This window comes from Anticarsia gemmatalis, chromosome 10, assembly GCF_050436995.1.
Source record: "Anticarsia gemmatalis isolate Benzon Research Colony breed Stoneville strain chromosome 10, ilAntGemm2 primary, whole genome shotgun sequence".
NCBI lineage: Eukaryota > Metazoa > Arthropoda > Insecta > Lepidoptera > Erebidae > Anticarsia > Anticarsia gemmatalis.
The window spans coordinates 7,236,967-7,262,972 of record NC_134754.1 but is presented as its reverse complement, the minus strand read 5'-3'; the positions used below and the strand labels follow the sequence as shown (position 1 = coordinate 7,262,972).

The 26,006-nt window shown below is 35.5% G+C and overlaps 3 protein-coding genes across 6 annotated transcripts in view; 1 reads left to right on the top strand and 2 right to left on the bottom strand.

The window, feature by feature from the left end:
* Nucleotides 1-35: 35 nt before the first annotated feature.
* On the bottom strand, nt 36-9,838 carry LOC142976051 (armadillo-like helical domain-containing protein 3). 2 transcript variants are annotated; one of them, XM_076119253.1, is made up of 14 exons: nt 9,794-9,809; nt 9,282-9,679; nt 7,276-7,436; nt 6,688-6,855; nt 6,307-6,418; nt 5,508-5,678; nt 4,360-4,501; nt 3,968-4,047; nt 3,745-3,877; nt 3,579-3,663; nt 2,966-3,198; nt 2,566-2,692; nt 2,066-2,220; nt 36-1,366 (listed from the first exon to the last, which is right to left on the bottom strand). In XM_076119253.1, exons 2-14 carry the CDS (start codon nt 9,548-9,550, stop codon nt 1,166-1,168), a joined length of 2,037 nt encoding a protein of 678 aa, XP_075975368.1. In that variant the 5' UTR covers nt 9,551-9,679; nt 9,794-9,809; the 3' UTR covers nt 36-1,165. The 2 variants fall into 2 exon arrangements, with proteins under 2 accessions (XP_075975368.1, XP_075975367.1); XM_076119252.1 differs by having other exon boundaries at nt 9,282-9,838.
* Nucleotides 9,839-11,270: 1,432 nt separating this feature from the next.
* On the top strand, nt 11,271-18,336 carry LOC142975866 (uncharacterized). Of its 3 annotated transcripts, XM_076118979.1 has the most exons (12): nt 11,271-11,778; nt 11,872-11,965; nt 12,327-12,467; nt 12,543-12,665; nt 12,938-13,038; nt 13,204-13,282; nt 13,505-13,594; nt 15,597-15,671; nt 15,785-15,979; nt 16,311-16,511; nt 16,724-16,938; nt 17,256-18,336. In XM_076118979.1, the coding sequence occupies exons 1-12, from the start codon at nt 11,403-11,405 to the stop codon at nt 17,489-17,491; spliced, it is 1,926 nt and encodes a 641-aa protein (XP_075975094.1). In that variant the 5' UTR covers nt 11,271-11,402; the 3' UTR covers nt 17,492-18,336. The 3 variants fall into 3 exon arrangements, with proteins under 3 accessions (XP_075975094.1, XP_075975095.1, XP_075975096.1); XM_076118980.1 differs by lacking the exon at nt 12,543-12,665; XM_076118981.1 differs by lacking the exons at nt 12,327-12,467; nt 12,543-12,665.
* Nucleotides 18,337-18,445: 109 nt separating this feature from the next.
* Nucleotides 18,446-26,006, bottom strand: part of sev (receptor protein-tyrosine kinase sevenless) — a 29,201-nt gene continuing 21,640 nt past the window's right edge. The window contains exons 20-38 of the mRNA XM_076119053.1: nt 25,756-25,966; nt 25,347-25,616; nt 25,062-25,267; nt 24,123-24,937; nt 23,899-24,039; nt 23,584-23,818; nt 23,275-23,474; nt 22,718-22,853; nt 22,418-22,551; nt 21,915-22,127; nt 21,471-21,613; nt 21,053-21,217; nt 20,755-20,949; nt 20,444-20,663; nt 20,181-20,278; nt 19,877-19,986; nt 19,607-19,770; nt 19,187-19,282; nt 18,446-19,108 (exon numbers count right to left, since the gene is read on the bottom strand). Coding sequence (XP_075975168.1) covers nt 18,708-19,108; nt 19,187-19,282; nt 19,607-19,770; nt 19,877-19,986; nt 20,181-20,278; nt 20,444-20,663; nt 20,755-20,949; nt 21,053-21,217; nt 21,471-21,613; nt 21,915-22,127; nt 22,418-22,551; nt 22,718-22,853; nt 23,275-23,474; nt 23,584-23,818; nt 23,899-24,039; nt 24,123-24,937; nt 25,062-25,267; nt 25,347-25,616; nt 25,756-25,966 — 4,153 coding nt within the window. The 3' untranslated portion in view covers nt 18,446-18,707. The remainder of the gene's footprint in view (nt 19,109-19,186; nt 19,283-19,606; nt 19,771-19,876; nt 19,987-20,180; nt 20,279-20,443; nt 20,664-20,754; nt 20,950-21,052; nt 21,218-21,470; nt 21,614-21,914; nt 22,128-22,417; nt 22,552-22,717; nt 22,854-23,274; nt 23,475-23,583; nt 23,819-23,898; nt 24,040-24,122; nt 24,938-25,061; nt 25,268-25,346; nt 25,617-25,755; nt 25,967-26,006) is intronic.

The window sequence follows — 26,006 nt, the reverse complement described above, 5'->3', positions numbered from 1 at the left end:
GGGTAAAAAATTGAAAAAGAAAATTCCGATTTGGTTCACAAAAATAATTTATTAGAAGTAACATTTCTCTTTGTAATATACTTCGTATATTAAAAGCTCTGTTTTTACATACACTGAGACTTACACATATCAAATGTATCATCATAATTATAGTTTAAGTTGACACTCATTAAGTATATATTTTCCCCAAAATAAGTATAACATAAGCACAACTACGTTTCCTTTAACATAATAAGTAACAAATGCATTAAACATTGCATTACAAGTATCTAAAATAATATAGTAGTTTTTTTTAAGGCTAGGCATTTCGTCATGGGGAATTAACTTACAGCCAATATACTGCCAAAATAGAGTTAGACTTAATTATATAATAAACCATTAAAATAATATAAATAAGGTAACATTCAGAGAATACCTTAAAAATAGTTTATTTTAAAACAGAAAATATTGATTTTTTATATTCATAATACATTAAATTGGTAAATATAGCTAATTTGATATTTGTTAAGTCCATTATTTAGTTACACAACTGTTTAATTTTTAAGTTTTTGATCTTTATATTTATGCCAATTATATTTAGATATATTTGGCCTAATATTGCTTAATCTGTATAATCATCTACTTTAAAAGATAACACGTTTTTACTCTTTCTGTCAAAAATAGATGAGGAATATGGTACTATTTACCAATATACTAAAGACACAGGATATTTTTTTGTACCTACTACTTGAAACTAAATTTGGGACTTAATATTGTAAAAAATTAAGGAACAATATTTATATTATTCATTCTTCAAGTTTAAACTTGACCACAAGAAGATCACTTGTCACTCTATACAATAAATTACCCGTTTTTATTTTACATTGCTAAAAACTTGAAAAAAAATCCCATGAACACTCTATGTATGACTGATGTAATTGAAGACTGAGCATTGCCCATTCCACTGTCCACAACAACGAAGTTAGATTTTTGAATCATATGATTGCTAAAGGTGGGATTCAACTTATTACTATTCGGTCGGAATTTTCGCTAATTTCTCTTGGTTAAGTGTTCAAAAAACGCTACGGAAATACACGCATTTAAAAACCTAAGGAATAAACTACTCGAATGGTAATGTTAGGACAAAGAGCAAGTCGTGATATATCTTGTGGTTGTTTTAATACTTTCATGAGATGCTGGTATAATGTTCTAGCGCGGCGGCAGTGTGGTGGTGTAGTGCCGAGTTGTCGCTGCGTTGTCGCGCCGCTAGTACCAGCCGTGATAACAGCGGGCGGTGTTCCCGCTCCGAATACCTCTCGTATGACTCCAAACCTTCTTGCAACTTTAGGATCAAGCTGTCGTAGTTCTTACGGACGACTTCTAGAATCTGTAATTATTAGAACGTATTTTCTTCATTGGTTACTTAGACTTAACTTGACGGGAATTGTACCTTATAGGTAACAGCAAATACGAACAAAATTCAGCTGCAGTGCATGATTAATCTATACTAATATTATAAAGCTGAAGAGTTTGTTTGTTTGATTGTTTGTTTGTTTTTTTGTTTGTTTGAACGCGCTAATCTCAGGAACTACGGGTCCGATTTGAAAAATTCTTTCAGTGTTAGATAGACCATTTATCGAGGAAGGCTTTAGGCTATATAACATCAAGCTACGGCCATTAGGAGCGGAGTAGCAACGAAAAATGTTACAAAAACGGGAAAAATTATGACCCATTCTCTTTTATGTGACGCAAGCGAAGTTGCGCGGGTCAGCTAGTTACATATTAAAGTCTCGTCGAAAACAAAGTAAAAACGACTTTGAATAGAAATCTAAATGTATATGTTGAGACGGCAGAAGTAGATAATATTGTTTTTTTTTTTTATTTCCGCGTTGCATGCTTATTAAATAATGGAATACGGGAATGAATGCGAACACGCAATACACCAAATGAATATGTTCGCCATAATTCCAAAATAAAATATTAACTTAACTATCAATGAGAATTGGATAGAGCAAACCTATATTAACCATAGCTAATCTACCTGTCCGATAACTTTAGATTAGATAAGTTTTAATCTATGACTCACTTGATCCTCGGTAGGCGTGGACAGGTTCTGCGACGCGAGCCACGCTTCGATCTTTGGCGAGAAGTGTTGTATGATAGCGCGCACGTTGACAAGGCAGTTCGCTAAACGTAGAGCTTCTTGTTTGAACTCGCCGTCACTTGTTGAATAGCGTAGAGCTGAGGAACACAAGGATATAACACCTTAGGTTAAGTCTTTGAGAAGGAAAAGTTATGATGCTTTTAAAATAGGTAACTAACGATTATTCCGTTGATCCCATTCGTTCGAATTTGGATCTAACTAACTTGTCCTGATAATAACAAACACATTAAAAATATAATTATCCAATTTGATGCAGTTTCTCAAAAGTTATGAGTGTTATGACGCATTTTCTATTGAGTTGTATATGGCAAAGTGTATACAGACAATTTGATTTATTATATGCAATTAATTGTTTATCTGTGATTTTTGCTTTTTAAATATCCATAGAAACTGATATAGGAATATGAATTAGGCTTACTCACCCATATAGAATAAATTATCAAAAACTTGATGCATCCTAATCAGTTCGTAATACAACTGGTCGTACGACGCAGGTGTTGGTAAGAATGTATCACCGAATGTGATAAATAAATTGAAGATATTCACCACCTGAAACAAAAGTTTAGAAATATTGAACTTTACTATATAAAGGATAAGGTCGAAATTGAAATGGTAAGAAATATATGGGTTATACTTGATGTATACTAGAAAGAGGGCGGTGACTGGTTAATTTGCTATTTTAATACCGAACTCAGCAAATCATCAAAATGCTTTACATAATCAATAGTCACAAAATCGCCGATAATCGCTACTAAACTATCATTTTAAATTTTACAGGGTCTTCATAAAATCTTTAAGTAAATAATTAAATTTTTATAATACCTGTTGCGCCATGATAAATATGTTATGTCTCCTCAAGAGTGTACTCTCATTGGTGACTAAGAACTTCAGTAACGCAATAAGCGCGGCCCACAGCGGCCTCCAGTCCCTCGCGAGCCTCACTCTACATCGCTTCTGATAGCTCAACAGTCGTAGCAAAACTCCCACGCATAACTGGTACAGCTCACCCGGGAATTTCTTTAGTAGATGGCACATTATGAACTCCACTAGTAAATCTGTAAATTAAAGTACATAAGTAGGTTTACCGTATTAAGACTACACGCTAATACATGTTCACGACTTGATGTCGGCAACTTTATCGAAAGAATCATGTTGGCGACTCATAGAAACAAAATGGCTCTATTCGCATCGTTGTTTTATCGATGTCCATAACTTTAAAGTATAGACTTAATTTAATATTATAATTCAACGAGTCTTAAACGCCATTGAAAATCAAGGTAAGGTTTATAGATTTCATTAGAACTAAGTTGAATTAATACAGAGAAGAACAGAGGAGGGTGACGAGTTAGTGCGTATACGTGCGTGCACGTGTACGTATGAATGAGGGTGTACGCACAAACTACTTATATAAAGAAGCAAAACGTTTCATATTTACCTATTAATGTCGAAGCCAATGGCTGCGACGGTGGTTCTTCAAGGACTATTTTCCTATGTCTCATTGGTAGCCTATATAACTGAACCTGTAAACAAAAATGATGATTTAGAAAATGTTATATAAATCCGAAGTTCAGGATTAATAAGATGGTCTATGTAGCGCTTACCTTAAATGTAAGATTTTGGTCGTGCATAATAGAATTAGCGAACTGTTCTTCTACTATACAAGTAAGTATTATGAAACAAAGGCTGCATTTGTTTATGCTTGATTCACTTCTCGTATCTGCCATCACTATGGAGCTGAAAATTTAACGATTTATAAAATAACCTAATTAAATATTTCTTTCAGTCAAACGAACAGTACCCAAATCGTTGAAAGTAAATGCTTACCAATATTGGAAGAACGTGACTAGTAAATTCGTTGGCTGCTCATTGTCTAGAGCTTGTATTTGAGATAAGTTTGGAGGACTCTGCAACAACATATCATTTTTTTTTAAATATTCACATACAAGATCAACAAAGGTTATTACTGTTAAAAATTACTGATATTGCAATTTTCAATATAAATCCAACTGAACTTTTTTTAATGACCGTGAAAAATGGGCAAAATTAAACTCTAACCCTTATTCATAAAAATATATGAAGTTATGAAAGGCTTATAAAGTGTTTTGTTTCTTTGAACATATTATAGTAGTGTTTTAACTTAAATAGGTTTACAGTGTGTTTATGAATAAGAGAGTAAGCTCATATGTAAATTGATGAGCTCTGTAGTTCTATGTTACCTGATGTGGAGGCAGTGTGGCCGGCGGGGAAGGTGGTGCGGATGAAGCTGCTGCTGACGACGAGTGCGCTAGTGTCGTCATGAAGTTGCGGTTCAAGTGGGCCGCCTCGTATAGCGCTAGTAGCATGCCTTCTTCGCCACCACTGTGTCAAACCGATATAATCAAAATCAAAATCAAATCATTTATTCATTTAGGTCAAATATTGACACTTATGATAGTCGTTACAATTACTGAATCTACCACTAGCTCGGAAAGGGGGTAGAGCCTTATGAGAAGAGCTAGCGAGAAACTCACGGCCACTCTTTTCAATCGCCAAAAAGTTTTACAATGTGGTTGATACAATAATTGATCATGCGAGGAGCTGCCAACAATCAGCGATATAGACTAAACGTCAATTAAGTTAAATGAACATAGCTAGGTTATTTATTAGTCTCTGATCATACCGTATGTTGGGAGCACCTACTAGCATGTGATAATAAGAATATGGGCAGCAAGTGAGCACTCTGGTTGTGAACATTATAAAAGAAAAAAGTGACAGTTTTATGAATAACATCAAATTGTACGTAACATCACCTATTTGCATCATTAATTGCCCATATTTTACAATATTTAGACCTACTGCTACTGAGTTTATACAATTTATAGCAAAGTTCCCTAATTTCAAAGAATCCTAATCAAGCGAGCGACTAATCCCAAGAGCTATTGTCGTTTAGATACTCATCAATTCTGTAATAAGCTTTCCTAACGAGATGTTCCTTAACAGCAACTTTGAATTTTGGCAGGGGTAAATCCATGATGTGTATACAAAATTAAATTTAGTTGTAATCATGCTGATTTAGATTTTTAGAAATTAGTTATGTTTCATGCACTCTATGATGCTTTAAGAATGGACGTTCTTTCTAGAATTGTTTGCAGTGCAAGTTATAAAAATGCATCAAGCCTACAGATTGTTGGTTATTTCTGTCAAATTGATTACCATGATCAGCCATTGCAATTGAGTAATTGAGAGGCCATTGGTGTTCAAAATTATAAAAGTCAATTTAAAAAACAACAAAAGTACTTGTATTAGTCTAGTTAGATAATAAAACTAGAAGATCCAAAGAAAGTTTTCTGTTTTATGTAAAATCTGCCATGAAATCTTTTCATACCTGTTCCTTTGTCCCCTGACTACAGGTTGTGTTTCATCGCTAGTCAGGAATATCCCGCCCACCATACTAGTGAGAGACGAGAGCCAGCCACCCCCACCTCCGCCGCCTTGCATGCCTCCGAATGTCGACATCACGTAGTCATTTAACGCTGCTGTTATCACTTGGCCGTATCTATACAAATTAATTAGTTAATACAAATTTTTGCTCAAGAGATTTTACAAGTTTTCTTACTATTACTTTTCTTCTACTTACTAGTGTACTCTTACTTTTTTATCTATACTAATATTATAAACCTGAAGAGTTTGTTTGTCTGTTTGTTTGTTTGAAAGCGCTAATCTCAGGAACTACTGGTCCGATTTGAAAAATTCTTTCAGTATTAGATAGTCCATTTATCGAGGAAGGTTATAGGCTATATATCATCACGCTACGACCAATAGGAGCAGAGTACCAGTGAAAAATGTTGCAAAAACGGGGAAAAGTTTTACCCATTCTCTCTTATGTGACGCAAGCGAAGTTGCGCGGGTCAGCTAGTATAAAATATATCTTTTAACATCATACTTTGCGTAATATTTTTTTGGAGCATTGCAAAGTTTCGAAACCACAATTTCATACACCTAGAGGTATTCCAGGATTTTATAAGATATTGTTTTATTTTCTATTGCATGCATTCCACATTAATTATCTTATAGTAATACTTAAGACATGGAGATCCTTCCTTAATATCTAGACTTATTTATAGCTGATATGAGTATAATTTTATTTAAGCTCATGTATAAAAGTAAGTGTTTTTTGAACTTACCCATTTAAGGCCAATTCATCATCAAGAATAGATAACTTTACTACATAGGGATTGGCTGACTCCTGTTTCTTGTAATTCACCAAAAACATCAGCAGCATTACTACATCATAGCCTAAAACGAGACAATTTGATAAACAATTTGTAGGTTGAACATTTGAGTTATATAAATACTGCAACATTTTTTCACACAAAATATGCAACATAACAATAAGACATCATTAGAATGGCTAGCTTAATGGATTCCAAATAAGGGTCAGATAATTAAAGTGAGAGAAAAATGTATAAAACCTTCTGTCATTATTTTACTTGTTAAGCTAGCAGCTAGGTGACATTGATTATCTAGTCACATATTATTACTATTATGCATTTTAAAATAATTACCATGATGTTGCCTCTCAGTTGATGTGCATAGTAATTGTATAAGTGATTCAAACAAGGAGTTTTGCATAAAATACTCCACAAGAGGGTTGTCATCTATGTTGTCTATGCCTGTTGCTATTACTAGAAGGAGTTTCAGTACCATTGATTTTAGACTGTCTGGGACATCACCTGAAAAAATATTTTTAAGTTAATAAGTATTACATAATATTTCAAAGCTACATCTCACAATTAATTATTTTGTTATAAATGTAGTATATAAACTTTTTTATCTATTTGGTGTTCATGTTGCAGACCTTCATGCCTAGGAGAGCATGTAAACCTTGAGTTTTCATTGGTTTTGTCAGTTATCCATTCCACCAGTTATTTGAGTTAGGGAAGAGAGTGTACCTGTGTGTTGTACACTTGAACACCATTAACTGGTTTCACTTAAACTAGCTGTGGTAACCAAATGTTGGCTAGGATATTACTATTAAAATAAAAGTTACCAAAGTACTATACCACTACTATATAGTAAAAACTAATTAATTTCAATTGTTAATAATAAAATGATCTAGTTTGACTTTATCTATAGGATGCTATACAACATACCAGATAATATTACACTACAATGTTCAAATAACTTTTGCATTTTACTGTCAGCATTATCAGTTCCAATTAAAACAGTTTTAATGTTTATATTTGTGTCTTGTGCCGCTCTTTGGTACATAGTAATGAGCAGTGCACTGAGTGTCTGAAGAGCATACACCAATCTGAAACAAACCAAAAATTAATAAATATTATTGGACCACTCACACACAGTCTCTTAATTCCAAACTAAGCAGAGCTTGTACTATGGTAACCAAATCACTGATAATAATACTTTTATAATAATATCTAATATTTAGATATTAGATATTATTATAAAAGTTTTTACATTCTTTTTTTTTTTAACTCATACTGTCCCATTGTTGGGCAAAGGTCTCCCCAAACTTCTACAACTTATATATGTTACGGTAAATGTGGATAGTGCGGTTATTATGTACAATTACCGGGAACTATGCATAATTACCAGTGCTTGTGGTAAAGGTTGTAAAAAATTTCGAATTAATCATATTTACCCGTAATTATATAAAATTACCATACCCCCTTAGTAAATGTAGTAAATAATGAAACCAACCATCGAAATCAAATGTTTATTAATATAAAAACAATTCTAGTCTAAATTATAATAAAATTTGGTTACAAACAACATCAGTCAAACAATTCTACTTCTTAAATATCAAGAGATCAAACCTTCTGTTTGGTTAAGCAAAACATAAAATATATTCTTATTAAATTAACAAATCAAATATCAAAAAACCAAACCTCTTGTTTGGTTAAAAAAAGCAAAAATTATACTGTTATTATAAAATGAAGAAGTCAAGTATCTAAAAACCAATATATAAAAAAAAACATATAATCTTATAAAAACTAATCAAATAAAATTAACAATTGGCAGGCAATTATCAGTAGAACTCTTGAAATTCTTTATCTTTTATTTATTTCTGCAGGTCCGAAATTTGTGACATTTGGAATTGCAGAGTACTTGTGTTTTCTTGCACTTGCAGCGATTTGAATTGCTTTCTGAAGTGCAATTGCAATGCTGAAAACCTTGTCCCAATCGCTATACGCTAGCAAATGACAGGTCACGACGTGCGTGGCAGCAAGTATCACCCTCCCCGCGCCGAATGACAGGTCTAGACGTGCACGTCTGCAAGTATCACACTCCCCTCGCCCGCCCGCGCCGTTAGCATTTTATTTCAAAGCTTAAATCAACATTCACCATGGTCGCGCGGAAGTTTTATATAATTACCGGTAAATGTGGATAATTCACTACATTTACCATGTGCGTAGGTGATTATTCATAATTACCGGTAATTATAGATAATTACCGATTGCTTACATTTACCGTAACATATAAATAAATTAACAACCAGGCTCGGAACAGATACTTGTGCTTATCACACAAATATTTGTCTGAGGTGGGATTGAAACCACCTCATGTGGTGCTACATACATTGAGACTTTTTCTTGTGTCAATTAGAAAGTGTTATTAATAATCAATATAGTGAAAGTTACAGTCAGATAGATTATAAATGGAATCCATAGAAAGTAAATTAGCATTAAAATTATTGCATTTCTGTTAACTGGAAGGGATATTTTTTATTTTATTTCATATTAATCTACAATAAATTTATTAGAATAAAACTTAACTATAAATAACTTTTAACAACTAAACTAGAAATAATTAACAAAAAACAAAATATTTACAATTTTACAATATATTTACAATATAAAATATGGATACAAAAGGAGTGTGTCACGCGTTGACTGGAAGTAATTTAATGTTGTATAAGTAAAGTAACTAAACATGTAAAGTTTAGCAAGAATAGATTATCTCTGTGATAAGATTTTTAACTTACAGTTTTGTGTAATAGTTGTAACCAAGTTAAATGAAACACTAGTTTTAAATGAGGAAGCAGAACACTTTACATATACTCATTAGCTTTATAAACATCTTTCTAGTGATAATCATAGATTTAGTAGCTCTATTGATAGTTAGTGATATTAGTTACCTGATATGATGTTCTTGTCCTAACATTTCAATACATTGAGTAACTAGTAAATTCATACTATCTTTCATATTCAGTAGTTGTTCCACAGAAAGTTTGTGAATTTCAGCTTCCAGTTGGGGTATTTTCGGCTTCAATAGAAAGAATTCATCCCAGAATGTAGCATTGTCGGTCGTCAAGTCTTCACCTCTAAAGAATGATTCGTAAATCTGTACCACCTTTTCCTTGAGGTGTCTTTTAGACCCTGATCCACTTCTCTTACGTGTAGCCATGCTGATTACGATAAACAATATAACACACTTTACAATATCTAGTTAATAGTCCACGAAGTATGCCAACAATGCCTTATCGGATTTTATGTATTAATTTTTGCTAATCTTTTGGGCAACATAGTTCTGTAACTTTTGAGAATATATATAAATATAACTCAGAGGAAAGTATAAATAGATTTTTTAAACTCTGAGAAATATCAAAGAAAGTATTAAAAAGTGAACTAGACAACAAATCGCTACTACATCAATCGTAAACTTTCTTCGACACTTCTACTATCTGTCAGCCGGAGTGTCAGGATTGTTGTCATATTTTACGCAACTGTCACATAATTTGAAATAGAGGCTCACGAAAATAGAGAATTAGACGATTAATTGAAAACAGCTCTATTTTTTCAAAAGCTGGTAACACAGTTGAACATAAACAAAAACAATCTCATACCACCTGCACCAACCACGGAAGTAGGTCTGTAGGTACCTACCTAGTAATATTAAACTGGAAGGATCACAGCTAAGACTAAATCGCAAGTCGATCGAGACTCACATACTAAAGCGGAATCGTGGATAAACTTGACACTACTAAATATATACAATAGCAAAGGAGATCATCCAGGCTCCATACATATTTGGGCCTTTTTTTAAAGTGACTTAGGTAACAACTCACTTTCAAAAATGAAAAAATGTTTGAAAATAATGAATCTTCAAACATTTATAACTCGATTCAAATCCATCCTACGGGTTTTATGCCATACTAACGATTGCTTTAAATGGGTACGTAGCTCTAATAAGATATGGCATTTTTTTTTGTTGGCCGACCGGCTTTGAAAAAAGGCAAAAATGGATGATCTCCTTTTGTTATTACGTTAAAAGTCATCGATCGTATCACTTTCATAGATTGTATGGAATCTTTGCAAATAAAATTGAGTCACAAGGAATGTTATACAATGTAATCATATTATACGGACTTAAAGTCCGTATAATATGATTAATAATTACTAAATTTTAAAAAGTCCGGGACTTTTAAAAATTTTGTATGCATGTAGGTATGTATTCTCGATAGTGTGCGTTGCGCCGAATTTGGTCAGCGTAGTAGACTAGGTACCGAATTTAAATTAAGTACCTACCTAATAATTTTAAAATTAACACCATATAATTATGTATAGGTAGTATAGTGGCACCTGTTAGAGAGGGGCAGGCAGAGGGCCAGAAACCATGGAAGTAATAATAATAACTGGAAGAATCACTGCTTGTTAAGAGAGTTTACTTTTGATTGTTGTAATGTCTGTTCGGAAAAACGGTCTCGAGTGGGACTTCCCAAGATCCCAGACCAAGTCTTACTCTAAACCGTTTTTCGAAAGGACATAAGAATTATCAAAAGTGAATTTTATTCTTAAGTAATATAGAAAATTTTATATTATATACAGCAACAGTAATTAACAATTTTTTCACTACCTATATATAATTTAAAAAGACAAAAAATTAATAAAAGAAACAAATATTATAAATAAAAAACGTGGTAAGTGGACTACGTTTCGTAGTACCCTTTAGTTTAGTTCTTTTTAGCGATATAGTATAAATTTGATATATTTTTCTTAGTGATTCTTCCAGTTATTATTATTAATTCCATGCATGCAAATTGCAACTCCACGAAGCCGAAGCTCGGAGGCCAGCTGGTGCTGATAACCATTCATTCATTCAAATCCTTCATTCGTTTGTGTCGGTGTCTATGGCAGTCTATGGTTACTTAAATGAAGTACGAACAAGAAGCTTGCATTTTGTTTTTAGTTTCAAGTGTAGCTCTATAAAATTGAGAATCTGCTTGAGAATTTGAGAAAAATCAACACATTCCAAGAAAATGAAATCTAAAAAGCGTCACCATACATCGTCTGAGGAATCTGAAGATTCCGATAACAGCGCGAGTAGTTCATCAGACAGTGATAGTGATGACTCCTCGGTATCAGATCACCATTACAGTAAGAAGAAAAGGAAACGTGCTGATTCCTCAGATTCCGAAAGTGATTCAGACGATCACAAGCGTTCAAAGAAACGGAAACATAAGAAAAAGAAGAAGAAGCACAGCAAGAAAAAGAGGAGGTCTGATTCCGTGGTCAGTGTTTCTGCGGAGGAAGATTTTACGCTAAGTGAGGGAGAAGAAGTATCTACGAAGAAAAAGCGTAAACATAAACACAAACACAACAAGAGGCCACGTAGCTCCTCAGCAAGTGGAAAAGGTAGGTTATTTGTACATAATCTACAGTTTCTTCGTATCGTTGTTGTTTTCGATTTTACAATGTTATTTTATTTCTATGGTTTTTTATTTTTAGATGAAGAAAATGCCCAACGCCGTATCCACAGTGTAGTCAAAGAGCGTCGAGGAACTTCAGAAGAGGAGGGTCAACCTGCACGAACTTATTATCAGTAAGTTTAGATTATAGATAACATTCTACCAGCATTGGTTATAGTTTTTGGCATCATCACTATTTACTAATAAGCTGTGTACAGAATAGCTTGGTAGATTGTTAAAGCAGTAATTGGTCGCTGAGATTTATTCAGGCTTGTGTTCAATAAATTTTTATATGAACCATCATCGTCAGTGTATAATATAAGACATACATTTTATTAAGTGGGTATATTACATGTCATTTTTCTTAAATAATTGTTTAAGATAAGGGCTATACAGACTGGTTTTTGCTCCACATATGTCTGTATCATTAATCTCTAGGAAAAAAGAACATCAGAAGAAGAAAACAGAAGAGTTTATATGCTGTTAATATTTTAGGAAAGAGTATCATAGATCAGTAACACCTGAGGACTTTGAAAGACAACGTGAAGTGCAGAGATTCTACCGTGGCTCCAGTAAAGAAAGGAGACATCAATATCAGCAGGAGCAATACCAAAATGAGAGGGAATATAATGATCGGTAACTAAACAAGACTCCATGTGACTGTGATATTGTGTAATATGTAATTACACTATAGCTATTGAATTATTACAGATATGCACAATATCACCAAGAGAAATTTGATAGAAATAGAGAGAAATTTCCTCAAAATGCACAATATAATGAACCAAATCAAGATTATAATAGAAAGCCGAGAGAATTTAATGAGTTCAAAAGGTACTAGCTATGTACTTTTAAAATATTATAAAGAAAATTTCTGGTACCTCGCTCACTTGTTTTGTGTTGCCTTGAATGTGACCATGAAATCATCCAACAATCAATTTCACAGCTTTTGTGTTGCCGCACATTATTTCATCAAGTTATTGATAAGATATATGTTTCATTCATATGTACCATGCATAATTTTATTTAATTTGCTTTGTCTTAATTTGGACTATGTGTAAAACATCCATGTGTTAATTTGGCTGTAATTAAAATTATTATTTTAGGCATCAACGTTTTGAAGACCATAGGTCTCCAGAAGAGCAGTTCCAGAACAGAAGACCCAGGGAGCAGCAGGAGAGATACCATCAGAGAGAAGATCCAAAAGGTTTGCACAACATAACCTATAATAGATAAAAAAAACTTGGTTTTTTATTACCTCTATAATGGTGTTAGTTCTTAGTGTTTTATTTAGTATCTTGCATATATTATTACTGCCTGGTATACTTTTAAATGATAATGCATTAACTGTTAATCTTGTGATTTGCTTTAGGGTTCAACCGCTTCAATCAATATGAAGACCGTGGTCCGAAAAGGCGGGAATTCGAGGACAGGAGGGATTTTCGTGAAAGGTAATTTTGAATATATTTTGTTTACTTCTTAGCTAGTTTGATGTTATCTGGTTCAATAATTGACTTTCGCACTTATTCTCATACCAATTTGCAGATAAGATATTGTCATCGTTAATTTTGTATATCTTTTTACGTATTTCATATTAAATAATAAATTACCCATTTAACAGTTCTTAATTTGTTAATACAATTATATATTGATGAACTAATATTGGTTTACAGGCGTCCTCCACCGGATAATGATCGCTTTCGCGAAAGAGAGTTTCCTGAGAGGAAGGAGAGGTTTCATGAAGAGGCATTTTCTTCAGAAAGGTATGTGAATCTTTTTTATGAAAAACTTATTAGCCTAAGCAGTAGATGAGTAGAATAATTAGTATGTATGGTTTAAATAATTAAAAACAAAAATAATTTTATTGTACACTCTTTATTTTTATGAGAATTTGATTTGTATGTATTGAATGAACACATAGTGTTGTTGCATGAGTGCCCACTGGCCACAAGTGGTCGGTAACAGTGTATCTGCGACGTTAAATAACTATATTTATTTTTACAGTGACCACTCTACAGAAAAATGTTATGATCAGAACATGTCGGTGTTGCAAAGATATTTTAATATTTGCACATTAAACGATAATAATCACTATAGGCATGTGTGAAAACATACATTATTATAGATTTATTGGAAAAAATATTTAACAACAGATATTATTTTTCTATCTGGATTATGCAGGCGCACAAAGTTATTTCAAAGAAGAAAGTATAGAAACCCATTCATATTTGTTCAAGTACTAACAATTTTTTATTTATAAATGCTAAACCAGAGAGGTGCCTTTTAGCACTAAGGAGGATTCCAGCAGAACTTTGAAATCTTTAAACTGAGTTATTTGACTTGTCAAAGATGGAAAAGAATGAATAATGTTTAATGTCTACAGAAAAACATGGTGAATAAAAATACATCAATTACGTCACATGAATATTGTAAGAAAAATGTAGATTTTTATGGAGAAGACTTGGACAAATAGGTATAATGTGGAACAATGAGGCATAACAACAGTATAAATCCTACAAACTATTCTTTAGATACGATTTCAAACATTTGTCAGAGAAAGTTGAGATTGTGGATCAAACGCTGGCATGTAAGTAATTAAGAAAAGTGATTGTCTCACGAAGATTGGAAACAGTGACATTCTGCACCTGGACACCAGTTTGGGTTGTTTTATTAGACTTGTATATATATCCCGTAAACTATTTAATCGCTATGTATTTTACAATTAGGTTCCATAACAATATTAGATTGGGACTCAGCACTTTAAAGTTGCTATGTTAAGGAAACAGAAGGAAGATTTTGGGATATTTTCTGCTACACAATAGTAGTGACCTGACTCATAAGTGAGATGTAACAACATACATAATGTTTCAATGACGACAATGTATAAAAAGAATTCAGTTAAATACACAAAATAATTGTTTCTTCGGACTGGAGTACTATTTCTGGTGTAGAAGGAATTTAAGGACCAATTTAATTCTTTTATAAATAAATACAAACAAATGTGTAAAACCATAATCATCGTCATCATCATGTGCATCTTCTTTGGACTACCTGTTTGGTAAAATCATAAGTTTGGGAAAAACAGAACATAAAAAAGGAGCAATAGAAAAATGCAGTCTTGATGATAGAAAAGAATAAGAAGAATTTAACTGCAGAAAGTAAAGACTTCGGTTCAACACAAATTTGGGTTCCTTGAGTGGAAAAAAACATTAGTCAATTTACTTGTGGATCTTAATCGCTGAGTCAAATGCTAAAGATAAGCTCATCTATGTACTGATTAGCCAACAAAATATTGGGAATAACTGACATGAGTAGGTATGTTCGCGATATCATCATAATATTACAAAAGTAATGGTAAGTGTACGATTTATAGGAGTGACAAAATAATTGGTACTTCGCGTTGAAGATAACTTTAATGAATACATTGTAACGTACGAATATTACTTAACTGAGGTGGTAGAACTCTGACGTGCATTCTTTTATTCATGTCCAATACATGAATCGGCCTAGAACACACGTTTTATAATTTTGTTAAGTGATCTTTATCTTTATAATATTGATCATGATAAAAGAATCATTGAAGAGCAATACTTAAGTAACACTTCAGTTGTATATAAATACAATATATTTCACATTTTTGTATTTTTTTTATTTAAGCTTTTGAAACATTTTGTGGTGGACCCAGATTGCAATTTATTGTCTGTGAAAAGCATTTGGATGGGAAGAGTTGTAAAGTTGGTCAATACTGATATTTATCGGTTGCAGGCCTCGGGATGTTCGTCGTGAGAAGCCTATGAACGCGCCTGGTAGACCGGAAAAGCCGTCTGCATCTCACCACAGGTCTGTTGACATTATATCTTTTATTCTGTAATTACTTAAACTCAAGTTCAGTTTTACATAATAGCTAAAAAATACGATTTTCTTCTATAAAATAATTTTCAACGTATTTTCAGAGAGCGATCTAGAAGTCCAGAGGAACGTTACAAGAACCGGCCGGAACGAAATCGAAGACCTGATGCGAGGGTAGAGCAATTCAAGGAGGGGCGCGGGGAAGAGCGAAGAGAGCGACCGCCGAGGGAGGACAGGAACGTGGAGCGGACGAGACCGCCTGTCAAGTCTGAACCAAGGCAACGAGACCGTAAGACAAGGTAAGCTATTAATTGTAACTTTTATTTAATGTGTACTAATTCGGTTTGAACAAGGTACACTTCTAAGTATCTTATCAACTTGTTGAATTACATAACAAGTAGCAGTAGAAAATACGTCGTGATTTTGTCGATATATGAATAAATTTATAATTAGCCAGTTTATGTACATATTAAGGGGTCAAAAGGTTATAAAATCTACCAAAGCTAAATATCAAAAATTAATAATGAAATTATCATCATTCTCTTACAAAATGACATTGAATGGTTTCAAATTTAATTGAAAATTAGTAGTATTTAAACTCAGTAATAAAATTATTTTTTTTGTTTATAGATTCGCAGATGCGGACAATGACAAAGAATATACTTGGGGTAAGGAAGATGCTAAGAAGGAAGATGGAAAGGATCCGGGCGACAAAGAGAAGCCGAACTTCGGTCTGTCAGGCAAGCTGACCGCCGACGCTAATACTGTCAATGGCGTCGTTATTAAGTACACAGAACCTGAGGACGCCAAACAACCTAAAAGGAGATGGAGGTAAGATTTTAAATAATCGTTATTTGCGATGTTAATGACTTCGGAGTTCCTAATTGAATTTGCGTCTTTGGATTCTAAAGAACGATGTTTCTTTGTAGTGGTTGTCAATGATTACTTGTTTAAAAAAAATATTTATGGTTATCTTTATTGAGTACCTAGCCCAAAAGCACTAATAAATTTTGTTCATTGGTATAACTATTTTGTCCTTTCAGATTCTATCCCTTCAAAGGCGATAAAGCATTACCGATCCTATACATTCACCGTCAGTCGGCGTTCTTGATCGGTCGCGACAAGAAGGTTGTAGACATAATGTTGGAACACCCATCTATTAGCAAGCAACACGCGGCTCTGCAGTACCGCGCTACGCCGTTCACTAGACCCGACGGATCGCAGGGAAGACGGGTCAGGCCGTATATTATTGATCTCGGTGAGCACAAATATGTGAATTATTATCTCATGTACATAGTATATCTTTGTAGTCAATAGCCATTTGAACAACAAAGAAAGTATTTTTTAACTAGATTACACAATATACTGTCCAGTTTTAAAAAAAATGTTCATTTGATAATCTACAAAAGCAAATGTTACTAGAAATGGTCTGAAGAAGCATATCCAAAGAGTTATCTTCAAGCTAATCTATGCATGCCAGTAGTGAGTAATCTTTACAAATATTATAAATGCGTACATTCGTTTTTTACGATTCACATTTCTATAAATAATAAAGCATTGTAACATTGCCAACAGAGTCAGCAAACGGCACGTTCGTGAACAACAAGAAGATAGAGCCGCGTCGCTACGTGGAGCTGTTGGAGCGAGACGTGGTGAAGTTCGGCTTCTCCCAGCGCGAGTACGTGTTGTTGCACGAGAACAGCAAGGACGACGCCCAGGACGATGACCACGAACCACTGGCAGTCACCACCACAGACCAGATCAAGCACGACAAACGCGTTAAGGAAGAGATCGCGGAAGACGGCGACTAGTTCCATATCAAAATGCTTATCCTTTATACAATTAGACAGAATCATATTTATGTTTTACGATGATTATTCATTTCTGTCGTGGCCGCCTAATACGCTGATAAGTGTTGCCACACCAATCATTCGATGGTAGTAATCTGCTATTGATAGCTTGGTGATCAGTCTATTAGTGTAATAAAAATCATCAATAGACGTCATCGAATTATTTTACCTTCGATCAGTGCTATAGGCCAACGATCGGTTGATTAGTGTGGTAACGCCATAAGCTAACACGTAATACGTCTGTCGTTGATTTTTAAATCAGTCAGATCTGTACAGAATTTTAAATGCCGAGCGTGTAATTAAGGCGTTTAAACGGCGATAGCTGATTTGAAATATAAGTTTGACTTGACAGAATTGATCCGCTACTATGATGAACATTATAAAGGATTTGTCTTATTATGTAGTTTTTGACATGTAATTATCAGCATGTAAAAACATTTAGTTTTCTTTCTTTTGACGTATAGTTACGTCGAATCGTGTTTGTCGAAAAAATCAAGCAATAGAATACCTATTAGGTATAATTTTATAAGGTTGCTATTAATTGTATTGATATATTCGACATATACTAGTACTGTATAACATGTGTAGTGTATGGATGAATGTTAACATTTTAAGCAACTTTTACATAATAAAGATAGTTCTTCAATCACTACATCATTTCTAATAGAATAGTTATGTGTAACTGCTGTTCTATGAACATATTGACTAGTAAGAAATAATGAAGTAATTTCATTAATTTAGTTGTAAATTGTAGACATAAATTAACAGTAGTACATTATCGATTAAATAAAATTAATATTATAAAATAGGCAACTTACGTTTTATTTTGAAACATTCTAAATTTACCAATATTCGAAATATTTTTCTTTTGCATGTCAGTTCAGGTAAAATGGGGGTTAAATGAAATACATTAAACAGAATGATAAGGCAATATATTTATTTAACTGGCTTGTATTAAATGCTTTGATATTTACTCACACACCAGTCAATGGTGTCCGTAATGTCTTAAAATTGTAGCACGACATCTTAAGCTAATATGTACAACGAGATTCATTTTTTATTTACAAGTGCTATCTAGTGAAAATAAATAATATTAAATATTTACTTAAAACCCTAAGACATATCCTCATTCGGTGGAAAAATTTACATATTGCATTATTTTTTCTAATATCACAGTTCAAAATGGAGTCTTGAATACGTGTTTATCGAAGTCTAAGTCGACACGCGGCTGGTGTCGGGAGGAGGACGCTCGGGGCTCGCGAGCGGTCATCTCTTCACAGAGCGACGCTCTCTTGATGATGCCGTTCCGTAGAGGAATTATTGTGGCGTTCGGAGGTCGCGTGTGAGTTCGTAAGGAATGTGTTCTGTACAGTGGGGGCTTGATCAGTCTATTAGGTGCGACACCGACTATGCTGTGTCGCGAGAACGGTGGCATGTACGTGAGCGGCGCGCGGGGGATCTCATAGCCGTCGCAGATAGTCCCCGGCGCCGAGTCGCTGTCGTACATCAGTTCTAAATATTTAGGAGCCCGTTCGGGCAGCAACCGCGATGGTTCCATGTGCTCTGGATAGTCCTCATCTGATTGAAAAAAAGAAAATAGTTAGTAAAAGTTCAACAAGTTGCCAAACGAATGATAGCATGATTATAATAACGAACCTAAGCAGGCGTTGTCATTCTCGTCCAATAGGTAGGTGCGGTTGTCGACAGCATCTGAACATGCATGCATGCGCAATGCATTCGTTAGTTTGTATTCTATGAAATAATTTTAATGATAAGAATATGGTTGGTAAGCGATTATGAAAGAAAATAAATTGTTATAACATGCCAACTAATTGTAATATTGTACAATAATTGTAATTGCAAGTAATATTTGTATGTACACCATCCTCTGTCGTTCTTAGAAAATTCGATTTGGTCAGAGCGGCGGTAAATTTTAATTATGTATTGATTTTTTTTCTTTCTTTTGTGTCTCAATAGTTTAATTTTCATATAAAGTCGTACCGTCAGCATGTTATTTTTCATGCAATTGCAATGGAACATGACATGATAAAAGATGTAGTAAACAGTTGTCGTTACCGTCGCCCAGTAGCGTGAGGTAATGCGGCGCTGGCGTGGCGGTCGCCGTGAGCGTGATGTTGGGCGAGGTCTTGTCGCGCAGCGCCGTCACCACCTCCAGGCAATGCCGGAACGACGGACGCGTCTCCGCCGAGTAACTCCAACACTTTTGAAGGAGGTCATAGCTGTAGGGAAAAAATCGGTTACTCTGCATTCATCTAATAGAAGCTTAAAAGAAATTGGTGGTTACCAGCCAAATTTTTCTTTTATCTGGATAAAATCAATACTTACAAAGCTGAAGGACAATTCGGCGGTCTGTCAGGCGTGCCTCCAGCGCGGACATATGCGAGTACTTGTCGATTAGTACGTGCGGGGTATGGTTGCTGGCCCAAGGATAGTACCTGAAACACATTCAAATATCTTCGTCAAATGGTTTCAATAAGAAGTCTTTCGAATCATTCATGGGAAAACGGTAACTTACTGGTAGGTATTAATGTAAGTTAAATACAATAGAAGATCTTAGTCAAATTACTGACGTAAAATCTAGTTTTATTTTTAAAACTTTTATATGGTTTTGTAATGCAGGTGAACTTACCTCCCAGCAGAGAACTCCCCACGCCCACACGTCAGACTGGCAAGAAAACACGCCGTCCACTAAACATTCCACAGCCATCCATCTTACTGGTAACAATCCTGGAATATGAACAAAACGTCATTTTGTAGTTTTACCAGTTACCTTGTTAAGGTATAAAACGGTACCTATCATTTTTAGTTCTGGTACTGTCTAAAACAAGATCTTTGTCTCGTATACCCTACTCTTAGAGAATCCGTAGTCATATATCTTATTAGTTTTCTTACCTTCACCCTCCTTTCTATAATAATCATTCTTGTAAATGTCTCTTGCCAGCCCGAAGTCTCCTATCTTAACAACTCGTCCGTTAGCGCGGTGTGCCACCAGACAATTACGACAAGCCAAGTCGCGGTGGACGAAGTGCATCTCTTCAAGATAGCGACAGCCTTTGGTTACGTCGACGCACATGTTGAGGAGGTCCAAGAGTGTTAGGGACTCTGGAGTATACTGGAAAGATAAGTCGGTGAGTTGTAGCTTTAATAATAACATTTTACTGAGTAGTTACTATAGATTACACTATACGAAAAGAATAACTTACCAATGAAGCACGTTTAGCTCTCAAGTAACTAAGTAAATCGCCACCTTCCATCAGTTCCATGATGATATAGTTGGGGTCATTATCCAGACATACGCCCAAGAGCCGCAAAATGTGCTCATGTTTGAAATTAGACATCAACGCCGCTTCTTTTAGAAATTCTGTCTTTTCTTGTTCTGTGGCGCTCTTCCGTAATGTCTGGAAAATAATTGAAATTTTATTTCGTACTACCCGGTAGTGGTATTAGTGATTGAACTGCAAGTTACGAAAAAAATCTTCGGCCATTTTTGCTAAAACTTACTTTGACAGCAACTTTGGTATCAGCAGTGCTCCCATTGATCTGCCTGGCGACACCCTCGAACACTTCTCCGAAAGCACCCGATCCCAAGAATTTAGTGAGCGTTATCTGTTCACGCCGGATGTGCGGAAGACCAGCTAGCTCTGCGTCAGTTGGACAATATACACCCTGGGGTAAAGAAATATAAATTTAATTAATTTATTGTACTACTGCTGAGCAACGTTCTCCCGGAATGAGGGACTGTTTGTCCGCCGAGCCCATCACTCCGGTCAAATGTGGCTTGGGCACTTTGCAACCCAAGAACTAAAGTTTAAAAAAGTATTGTAAATGATTTCAGTATAAAGTTAGTTCGCGTAGTCTAATGGTTTGTTAATAGAAAATGAAAAGTTTTCAGAGAAATTTTGTTGTTTTTCAAACTTGCCTGGTTATACAGTATGTTGGTGGAGTGTCTCGTAGGTAATTGTCTAAGTGTTGCCAGTTCAACATCAGGTCCTCTTCGTGGAACTGTCGTAGTGATTTGATTCTCCATGGCCGCCTTCTTACGAGCTCGGCTGTTGTACGCTGCTGACAATATTTTTAGCTCAGAATCGTGGCACATTACAAAGCGACGAATTAACAATGATAATAGTATCAATATAGATAATAAATAAATAAATAAATGTTTATTTAAGAACAAAGTGATTGCAGACAGATTAGATAGATAGATTATTCTCTAAATGTCTCTATTGCGTCGAGGGGTTCGATTCCCGGTTGTTTGTATGTTTGTGAAAGTCCCCGCGACACAAGAGCAATTCTTAGTGCGGTGATAGTTTTAAAACAAAAAAAAATACATTCAACATATAAGTAACCTATTGGAATTTCTTACCATAGAAAACGCCAGCAGCGACACCCAGCAACAGACCCAAGAGCGCTATCAAGGCTAATGCTAGAGCGGCTGCCGGGGGTCTGCTCGGCGCGAGTGCGGCAGCGTCAAGTTCCGTGGGCGGCGACAAGGCGCCCCAGCCGTGAGCGTTGCGAGCTTGGACACGCGCCACCAGACCTGCTCCAACCGACCCATCGCTCAACAGCCAGTAAGTTTCTGCAATATTCAACATCATTATTAATCGGTAAGTACGTTAATTTGTTTAAAGATTTTAAACTTTATTGATGAGTTTTGTGTGACTGAGAACAAAAAGATCCAAGTTAAAGGAAGACGGCCACAATTATTTGAACTTCACTACTACTAATATTTTTCTGTTTTGGGAGCTAATTTACTACTACTTTTAAGGAGTCTATCACTGAGTGACACCGACGACGGTGATAAACTTAATGATTTCACCAGTCAGGAACTGTTAAAATTGGTTTATAGTGACGACATTTGTATCTTACCAGTTCCATTGTGCAGTAGTTCCAATCCCTCTCGTACAATACGCATCTTCATCTTCATGTCAATGTCAGACGGTAGATTCGCCGGCAGCAACTCACTAATGTTTCTCGTAATGTTGTCGTTATTATGCGTAACTCTAGAAGGGAAAACAATGTACATAACAATTATTTTAGAAGTTTAACGCCGGTCAAGAGTCCGTGTGGCAAAACGGGAGGTGATTTTTTTTCTATGGGAATAGATATAATCGTCGCGACAAAAAGGCGCATCAATGATCTCACGAAATCAATATGTTAGATACATGCCTGTGCTGAGGCCGACCCCAAACGCGGTAGGCGGTGACTGGAGATCCTCGCGGGTCGGGTTCCGTCCACCATACTCGTAACACCCGGTCGCTGACACCTTGCACGCGTAATGATCCTGGTGGACCGGGCACGTCACCTAGGAGAAATTAAATACGTATAAAATATTTGCTACGTTTAGCCTTCAACATGTTTACTTTTTGTATTTTCAATAATACTGTAAGCAGCAGTGATAGCCGAGTGGTATAAGTTGTCACCTCCTACGCAAGTGGTCGCAGGTTCGAACCCAAGGCAACACACCAATGACTTTTCAAAGTTATGTGTGTATTAGAAATAATTGTAACGTGCTCCAACGGTGAAGGAAAACATCGTGAGGAAACCTTGCATGCCTAAAATTTGTTTAATACATTTATTGAGGGCATGCAAAGTCCCCAACCCGCACTTGGCCAGCGTGGTGGACTCAAGGCCTAACCCCTCCCTCATTACGGGAGGAGACCCTTGCCCAGCAGTGGGACAGTAATGGGTTAAATTTATTTATTTAATAATACTAGTGCACTTACCAAGTGTTTCATAAGTAAAGCGGTCAGCATCATGAGGCCAGAAATAGGGCGGTCCGTTGGCAACGTACTGCAAACGCAGACGAAACCGATACCGGGCTTTTGGTCGAAGATCGCTCGCCGTCCATTCGTCACGTTCATCTCGAGAACACGATTTCCAGTGTCCGACTGAAGATATCGCTTCTGTATATTCTACTTTAAACCTGACGATGAAAGAAGAGTAAAATATATTAATTGAGAATTTAAAACATTGCTCTTTTTCATAACAGTTTTAGGTTAGAATAGTTTTGGCACAATGTGTTTGATACTTACTGATGAAGTTGGTACGATGTTGGAGGAGGCCATAATACACGTATCTCATAAGGTGTCGCATTCTTAAGGTCGAGGGGCGCAGGAGACGGATATGTTCGTAATCGTAATGGCCGAGAGTCTGCACCTACGGCACTGTGCTTGGAGCGAGCTCGAACCCACACGTTGTATGTGGTATTTGGTGAAAGACGTGTCAGATTTGCACTGCGGCCTTCGGAGACTTCAAATGTATTGTGTTCTGTAATACATTTTATAATCTTAAGTTACAGCTTCAATGACGGGAATGCTTATTCTTAAATTAATTGTTTAAGAATCTACCTTTTAGTTTGTGTCCTGGTGATGGTGAATCATCTGTTCGCCAGTGCACTTCATACCACAGTCCAGCATCTGGTTTCCATTCAACGTGAGCTAGTACTGGACTTAAAACTATTCCTGTCACGTCTTTAGGTGCTGTTGGTGCTGGAATCAAAAATAAATTATGTTACGACAAGTTTAATTAGGATAAAAAGGAGCTGTTTAATGAAAAAATGCACAATCGCTACCTTCTGCAGCCGTTTGCAAAGTCAACGGTACACCAACAATTGGTTTAATTTCATGTAATTTCGCGTAATAGTTCGTTGCTTCCAACATCACCGAATAATTTGTAAATGGTCTTAAATCTGGAATGACAACTTCTCTGTTCGTGGTTGTTATTAACGGACAGGATTCTTTATCACAAACGGTTGAATCGTTCTTCATTTGGATTCTATAAAATATAGTGTACTCTGTCGTCGTCATCTCATATTCTAATAAATTACATTCGGTAGGCTTTTGTACTGGTGGCATTCGTAGAGTTATACTATTAGCCGAATTTGATATTACTGTTGGTTTTAAATGAGGTATTTTCGGATACAAACACTTCCTATCAGGATAGGGTTGGCTGCCCGGGTCTAATGCCATAGTTTTGTATCCATATGAAGTTTTTCTTTCCTCTATTCTTGTCTTGTGATTCTTGGTTGTGTAAAATATTTCCTTCTGTGTAGAATTAAACCAGTAAACATAACGGCTATCGACTGCGATAGACATTGGCGTGAAGCCGTATTTCTTTTTCTCTGTTGCGTCGACCACTATTTTGCATTTGCAAGCTTCCATGTCTGTAGCAATAATGTGATGAACCCAAGGGTCAATCCAAAATATGCCATAGCCATTATTTCTAGTCATATCAATAACAAATGCTCTAGCAACTTGAGGATTTTCGGGACAATTGCAATCGTTATCCGAGTCCTTGAAAAATGTTCTAATATCTGATCCATTTAAATGCGAAGTCATTATTGTTCCCAGGCCTGGATGTCCACTTTCTTCATACCAGAATAGTGACCTGTAACATAAAATTTTTAATTGTAGGTGTCATCACAATCTTCGCATTATTAAAAGGTTTTTGTGAAGACAATGGAATTTAGAAAAGCGTACTTATTCATCATCTATTGTGGCATATAACTTACCCATGTAACGGTGCGATTTGAAGGCTGTAAATTGGTTGTTTTCTAGAAAACACTCGAGTTATATGTGGTCTTGTATTTGGGGTCCCCAGATCTGCTCTATACGTTACATAAGACTCTATTGAAGTCATTTCCAGTTGTGACCAGTAGACAGACCTGCTAACCCAATCCACACACATACTCGTTGCAGAACCGTTTATTGAAGTTAACTATAAAATATAAAGAGAATAGATTAAAGTCATGCTTAAGAGCAACAGCCGATATATTTATTTTAAATTAACTATTTACCTTAAAATGTCCACTGCCGTTAATACGCGAAGAAAATATTTCTTCTAAGTTATTAACCCAATAAACGATATTTTCTTCAGTTGAAACAGCAAAATCAATAGGAATTCCAGTACTTTTCGGGACCATTTCACTTTCACCAGAGTCTAGATCAATGATCTTGAATGATTCTTGAGATGACACCATCACTTTAGGAATAGGATTCACTTCATCTGATGACACGTTTACTGTTTCGGAATATTGTCCATAACCGGCGTCAGTATGAGCTCGTACCTGAATAATTACAATAAGTTTATTATTTTCATTATAAGTGTAAATATCTTATTAGGGTATGCAATAGGTCTTCTTCAACGCCTGGGACATTGAAAAGGTTGTACAAATCAAGCGACATTATCAAAAAACATAAATTCACCTTGAAAAAATACTTTGAAGCCGGCGCCAAATCCCGCAACATAAGTTGCGTATGTACTGGCGACAGATGTGCAGCCGCACACGCAGAAGACTTGGCGGCTGTTGAAGAGCTGGCGCCTGGGTATACCCAGCATTGAGCCTCGTAACCGCGGATCACGCCATTGACACGAGCTGGACTGGCCCACCGGAAGATGGCTGATAATGGACCACCACTAAAACCAAATCATAGAGCAGAATTTTAGAACTTCAAAA